General features: G+C 35.9%; 1 protein-coding gene across 1 annotated transcript in view; it reads left to right on the top strand.

Moving 5' to 3' along the window:
- Positions 1-1,855: 1,855 nt before the first annotated feature.
- The window catches only part of LOC129267435 (sushi domain-containing protein 2-like), a 31,224-nt gene continuing 25,809 nt past the window's right edge, over positions 1,856-7,270 (top strand). The window contains exon 1 of the mRNA XM_064103466.1: positions 1,856-2,237. Within this exon, the coding sequence (XP_063959536.1) occupies positions 2,147-2,237 (91 nt within the window). The 5' untranslated portion in view covers positions 1,856-2,146. The remainder of the gene's footprint in view (positions 2,238-7,270) is intronic.

Raw genomic sequence — 7,270 nt, 5'->3', positions numbered from 1 at the left:
TTTGTTTACCTAAAGATTTGATCACCAATCACCCCAAATCACATAAACAACCTCACATACCCCAAGCATCCTTTTTTAAATTGAAGAGAGCTATGATGTAGTCAAAGTACACATAAGTAATTGCACTGCACAATAATCATTCAGGTTTAAAGTTGTTTATTACAACTATATCATTTCGCTCCAAATGCGATTCATTTCCATGGAAATTTCAACAATAAATATAGCATAAGTTCACGTATAAATGATATTGACTTTCATAAGATAACAAAAAAGTTTGATTTTATCAATATAGAATTTCAGATTTGGAATAAAATAAAATATCAGTATTGGATTGGGAAAATAATAATTTGTCCGGACAATATTACGGGTTTATTAAACTAAATGACTTCCCTGATTAATCATGGATGCAGTCCGTAAGATGTCGATGAACAAAATGACACGTTGACCGAAGTAGCGGTTATCCGATGACCTTGAAAACCGATGACGTAGAATGACGAATGTCAAAGGTTACCGGAGATCCACGAAGTCTGTCGACGAATGGCGTCACCGAAGTCTAGGCGCTTTCGACCTATCGCATGACGTCGAGAAGAAACTAAGCTGAACTCGGGGTTGAATATTCAGGAAATGTCATCTTGGTTTAGGGCTGACGAAAACTGAAGGCTTCTATGGATGTAGCCTTAGACTAAAATGGCTGTCCATGGGTAACAGCTCCCTGACCAAAGGACCCTGAAAATTGAATAAATTCCCATTATCTAAAATGGCAAATCCTAATTCTTAACATCTCAATAATTACTTTTATAAATCATTTCATAAATACATTTCTTTCTTATTATTTAATAAGCAATGACAGAGTATCTGAATAGTATTAATTTATCAACATGAATATATAGATCCTAGGAAAATTGACATAAATTCACTTCTGAAAATTACTAAAATACAACCGTTCCATCACTGCAATATAATTGTGATAATTATTTGAAGTCGGAAATTGTTAAAACTCACAGTGTAAAATTATGCATATTAAAGTTACCGAAACAGGCTACTGATTGGTATAATTATTATAACAAAATCTGAATTAGAAATTCAGACCAAAATTACCTCTTATTTTCTCTAATTTCTCTTTTTTAAGCTGAAATATACTGATAAAAATATAAAATAGACTCACCACCATTGTGGGTAGGAAACTCCAAAAATTAATTAAAAACTGAGGGTCATTTCTTCCTTGCTCCTCAGAACACAACCTCTCTCAAAGAGTAACAAAATGAAAGTGATCATTCTCTCTGTGCACAGCAATTAGGTGCACTATAAAATCAATATACCTCGGGCGGGTCTTGGAATGCTAAGTGTTTATTCCACCTGTTACTAGAACCTGGAACCTACAACAAAAGAACCTGTAAGAGCTGAATACTCTATAGCCCCTTGCGATTCCCCGCGCTGCAATTTCACTGCAATACACAGAAAGGAAATCAATTCAAGTTTCACGATCAACGGAAAATCAAGAACCCTTCGAGACCCAATTTACAAGAAATACAACTAAATAAGGTAAGAATTGAGAGCAACACAAGACATTTTTGACTTACCGACACTTTCATGGTTATTTTCGGAAGATTTCATTTGGAGCACGAAAATGGCATCGGTAGCTCGCGAAAGTCCTGTTCAATACGATGAAATATTTTTCATCGCACGGGCGGACAATCACAAAGAGAAAAGATCATATTCATCCGCACTAACAGGGGCTTAATTTTGACGATATCGCATCGCCATGCGATTGCAATGATTGACATGCGAACGAAGCTTGCGTACAAATTTTGAGCACTTCCGCGACAGCGCCATCTAGTTACTACGGCCGTGCCTAGCTTATTTGCCCTCTAACCTCCGCGTATGTTTGCCGCCATTTTCGCCTAACCCTCTAAACACATTCGTTATGATCGGTTATGCTTCAATCATCTCCCATCGTCTGCATGTTACGGGGAAACATATAGGCCTACTTTTGGAAGGCGCCATCGATTTAGGAATCTGGTCTTTCATTACACAGGAAACCGTTATCACAATGAATTGATACAACGTATAGGAATATTTTGATGATTTTAGCCTGAAACCTAAAACCCATGCCTCACTCTTTTGAGGATCTGTTCTGAAATCTTAAATGACCATCATGATTGTTGTAAGGAGAAAGAACTCATTTTGTACCCGCCTTCTTTTAATATCATGCTTAGCTTGGGTTGCTAACTCGGAATGTAAGTATAACGATATCGTTTTACATCTGTTGTTTAATTGATCGAGTAGGCTACTATTTATGCACTGCCTACCTTATAAGTTACCTAAGAAAGTATAAACTGAAAAAAGGTTCTGTGTAATTTTTACCAAAGTAAAAGAAAAAAAAGCGTGATCATTACTATATGTATGCCAAAAAACTACTGAATATCCTATTTGTTTTTAAATGTCATGGTATTGATTGGAATGACTCGAATGAACTTAGATTTGAATATCTAGAATGTAGAGTCCTACCAACGAAAACGACTTCAAGTCGATCGTGTCATTTCTTGTCTATTTTGCATAATAAGTACAGAATATTTACCATTATAATTTGTATGTATTTTAATTATCAGGGCCAAATTGCAAAGCAGCTTTTTGTATTTGTTTATAATGATTTTATCGTGTGTAGCTGAATTGGTTACCCTGTATAAAGATGTGAAATAAATGAATAAATTATATTTATTTATTCATTTATTTCACTATGATATACCACTCGGCCACGACACTCCCGTTACGTTAATTGAGGTGTCGTGCCCGAGTGGTCTATGCGCCTGACGGGGTTCGATCCCCGTGAAGGAATTTCATAGATCCTGCTTTTTATCCTAAATTCAAATAAATGCAAATGCTACACGCATTATTGGTAACTATGTGTACATTTGTTAAACAAAAACAAACAAAAAATCTATCTGTCTTGAGTCGGTTTCGGTGTTGTGACCATGGGGTGAGGGAATCATTATCCACTCGTCATGAACATCCAAAAACACGTGTAAGCACTTTAATCAAGGTTGATACAGCTAATAAGAAGTTATCGTACGCATTATGCATGGAGAAAAACGCTAAAAAGGAAACTTTAATGTATAGATGAAACGAATTTTTACTTTGAAAGGGACCGCATCTGGAGCGATCTGCATTATGCATGTTTTACCTGCCGGTTAATTGACATCCGTACTGTTTATAAGGATGGGTCAGTAGCCAGAACTATTGCGGTTAAACAGATAACATTGTTACCCACAATGCACTATAAGCCTAAATATCCACAGTGTTAGGACCAGTACCAGCTGGTGTTCCAAGAAGAACATAATTCCAAATGACTTTAAAAATACATACAAAACATGATATCATACCATCAATGGATGGTTTACTAATTAAAGAAGAGGTTTACTAGAGAGGGTGGGGGGGGGGGGGGCTTTTTCATTTAATTGCTTTGTCCCCTGGAATGAAACTGAGTCTAAGCCATGATCTGGATCTCTTGTATAAGTACTACATTAGAAAATGTTCACCGTTTATTTTATATCTTGAAGATGGTTTAGCCATTTCTGGTTCATTGCCTAAGCATACATGAAAAAACACAACAGACATGACAAACAACCAATCTCTATGATTTACACGTACAAATATGTGGCTTATATTCAATTCAATCATGGTTTATTTAGTATAAAAACAATACATGTTGCACAGCCAGAAGGCTGAAATTAGCATGTTTACAATGAAATGTTCACAAGTCATACATGGGTGAAAGCAACAATTACAATTTAAACAGGAACATGTAAGTATTTGTGATGTACATAGATAATAAATAATTTTTAAAGAGCAAGTGTACATAAAAATTCATTAAATATGATAAAATAGAATTGAAAAAAACTATGTAAAATCCACTATTAAAAGTGATGAATATTAGACAATTAAAAATTCAAATACAAATTGGATTGAAATGGAGACTAAAACAATGGCAAAATTTTGAGTTGATTTCAAGGCTATGAAAGTAATTTTTTTCAGAATTTAGTATTAATAATAATAATAATAATAATGGGTATTTAGAGGCGCTAAAAACCATACCACGTACAATGTACGAATAACAATTTAACATTTGCAATAATTACTACAATATTCAAGATCAAAAGGGAAATTAATTATTGAGGAAAAAGGTATGTCTTAAGGGAAGATTTGAAGCCAAGAACACTGGAAGCATTTCTTATTGAAAGAGGGATAGTATTCCAAGTCTTGGCAGCTGCTACAGCAAACCGTTTTTCGGCAGAGGAGAGTTTTGACACGGGAATGCAAAGTCTGCATGTGTCAGTGATTGAACGAAGATTACGAGAGGGTATGTATACTTTGATGGTATTATTAAGATATTCAGGTGCTAGATGATTTAGAGTTTTGTATACATATAAACAGACTTTAAACTGAATACGTTGGAATAGAGGTAGCCAGTGGAGTTCGTTAAGTAGGGGTGTAGTATGAGTTCGGGATCGAAAGCCAAAAATTAATCGAGCGGCACGATTCTGAATAACCTCAAGTTTTCTTCTATCTCTAGCTGACAAAACAGTATATAAACTATTACAGTAATCTAACCGAGAAAGAATAAGTGCTCGCACAGCATGGTGACATGTCTTAAGATCAATAAATCTACGAATCCTCCACAAGTTGCTGAGATGATAATTAAATCAATGAATCATCTAGTAAATCAATGAAATATGGTATTGCACTTTTTCTAAAACGATCTGTTTTGCATTTTATCTGAGCAAAGTTTGGAGCACTTCTTAATGAGATTGAGACTTTTTTCTTTATTGGTAGCCAGTTATTACAGTGAGGGTTTGTTATAGATGAATTAAGAAGACGATTCCAAATATTGAGATATTTACATTAATATCAACGTTACAACCCACATCACCGGGGGTATTCGGTCCCGGTGTAGTAAACAAGGCAGTGCCGTTTTGTGTACTATGCACGTACGCCTTCATATTTACTTTTGTGTCAAAACTTCATTTTATCGCTATTGATTTTATGTGAACGATATTGAAAGGAAGTAATAATTATTCAAAGTCATATAGTCAATAATATGTCCCTACATTGTTAAAACTGTTCTTCTTTGCAGCGATTTTAGACGATTTTAATGCCTTGTTTTCGTTCGGGACTGTGTCCGTGGCAAAACGAGTCATAATGGAATAAACAGCACTATTGAAGTCAGTGGCGTACCGTGGGTCACGGCATTGGGGGGGGGGGGCACCAGCAAAAATTTTGAGTCGCTCAGTGAGCGCGCAAAGCACGCTCAATTACCAGGTATAGGCCTATTGACCTTATATAGAGACATTTTAAGGACTGTGCCATTAAACGGATATGTAATGTGTCTCTCACTGATCAAATGATTCGAGCGCGAAGCGCGAGCTGAAAATTTTTGAAATTCATACCTAAAAAGGGTCAAAATAAGCTATTAAATAAAAAAAAATACGTATCTATCTCGCTAAACAAACAATGCGAGCGCGAAGCGCGAGCTGAAATTTTTGTATTTATTGACCCCAAACAGAGACAGTTTAAGGATTATTTTTTAGAAATCAAATAAGAGAATACATATCTCACCATACTCATCTAATTTGAGTGCCAAGCGCTTGCTGATTTTGTTAGAAAACATGAAACACCTTTAGTCATTGTAATCATGATTAGAATACGCATCTCACTAATCAAATATTGCGAGCGCGAAGCGCGAGCTAAATATTTAGGAAATTCAGACCTGAAGAGAAGCATTCTAAGGCTTGTTTGTAGGAATTTACAAAGACCATACGTACTTCACGTACAAAATGATGCGAGCGCGAAGCGCGAGCTGAAAATTTTGTATATATTGACCCCAAACAGAGACATTTTAAGGACTATTTCTTTTTTTGAATCCATGAAGAGTATACATATCTCACCATAGTCATCCAATGCGAGTGCCAAGCGATTGCTGATTTTGTTAGAATCACATTTAAACACATGAAGAGCTTTTTGTAGTCATAGTAATCATGATTATCATACGCATCTCAGTAGCGCAAAGTACGAGCTGAAAATATAGGAAATTCAGATCTGAAGAGGGGCATTCTAAGGCTTGTTTGTAGGAATCTACTATGACCATACGTATTTCACTAAACAAATGATGCGAGCGCGAAGCGCGAGCTGAAATATTTTTGATATTTACATCAGAAAAAGAGACATTTTAAGGACCGATTTCAGGAATTCATGAAGAGCAGACAAATCTCATCAATCCACTAATTCGAACGTAAGCACGAACACGAACAAGGATTTTTTTATATACAGACCTTAAAATGGGGCTATCACTTTAAGTAGTCATGAAAAGAAGCATATGTCACTACATAAACAGATAAAACAATAATAACTCGAAGTGCAATGATATATACACAACAAAAAAAGTAAGTCCCCCCTAAATCAAATTGCTGTAACTTTTGAACGGAATTATTTTGAGATATGATATTCCGTAGGTGGTTTTCCACACTCATTAAGCAACTCCTGGGGAAAAATAAGATTGATCGGTTGAGTCATGCATGAGTAATTAAAGATTAAATTAAAAATGACCATTTTTGAAAGTCACAAGAGTCGTTTTTCAGATTGTGCAAATACAAAGTTGGGCAAATGTTGTCTTAAGGTGAATTTTATGGTGTTATGCTGTTTTACTATCCATCATTTAGCCACTCCACACACAATTTTGATAGCGGGGGGGGGGGGGGCTGGGCGAGGAGCTTCAGCCCCCTCCCCCCACTTTTTTCCAAAAGCATGTACAAAAATGTAAGAATGACCATACGATTGTGATTTTTTGCATGGTCAGCCCCCCCCCCCCCCCCCCCCCACTTCGAAAAACCTTCCCCGGCCCCTGTATTGTGACGAATCATCATAGGGGTTTATGGTAGTATCCTCTACAACTTATTAGATCATGTTAAAATTTGAAAATGTTGGTGGCTTCCCCGATTATAGGCCCCTCCCCCATTTAAAAATTCTGGACCCACCACTGATTTGTCCATAAATTAAACTGATCATGAAAAATTGTTAGGAAAATAATACATTTATGCAGTATAAAGAGTATTCATTCCTAAGTTTTCGAATGTGCTCGCTCAACCATGAAAATGTTTAAAGTTCGGAAAGTGTGTGGTGATAGAAATGATGGATGATAAAAACAATAGCAATAAAAGTCTTATTTGAAACCGAATTTGCCCCCAATATTCACTTTATTACCCTTTAAAATGAGTCT

Source organism: Lytechinus pictus, chromosome 8, assembly GCF_037042905.1.
Source record: "Lytechinus pictus isolate F3 Inbred chromosome 8, Lp3.0, whole genome shotgun sequence".
In the NCBI taxonomy this organism is placed as follows: domain Eukaryota; kingdom Metazoa; phylum Echinodermata; class Echinoidea; order Temnopleuroida; family Toxopneustidae; genus Lytechinus; species Lytechinus pictus.
The sequence above is the reverse complement of the archived record's forward strand: the minus strand, read 5'-3'. Positions and strand labels throughout refer to the sequence as shown.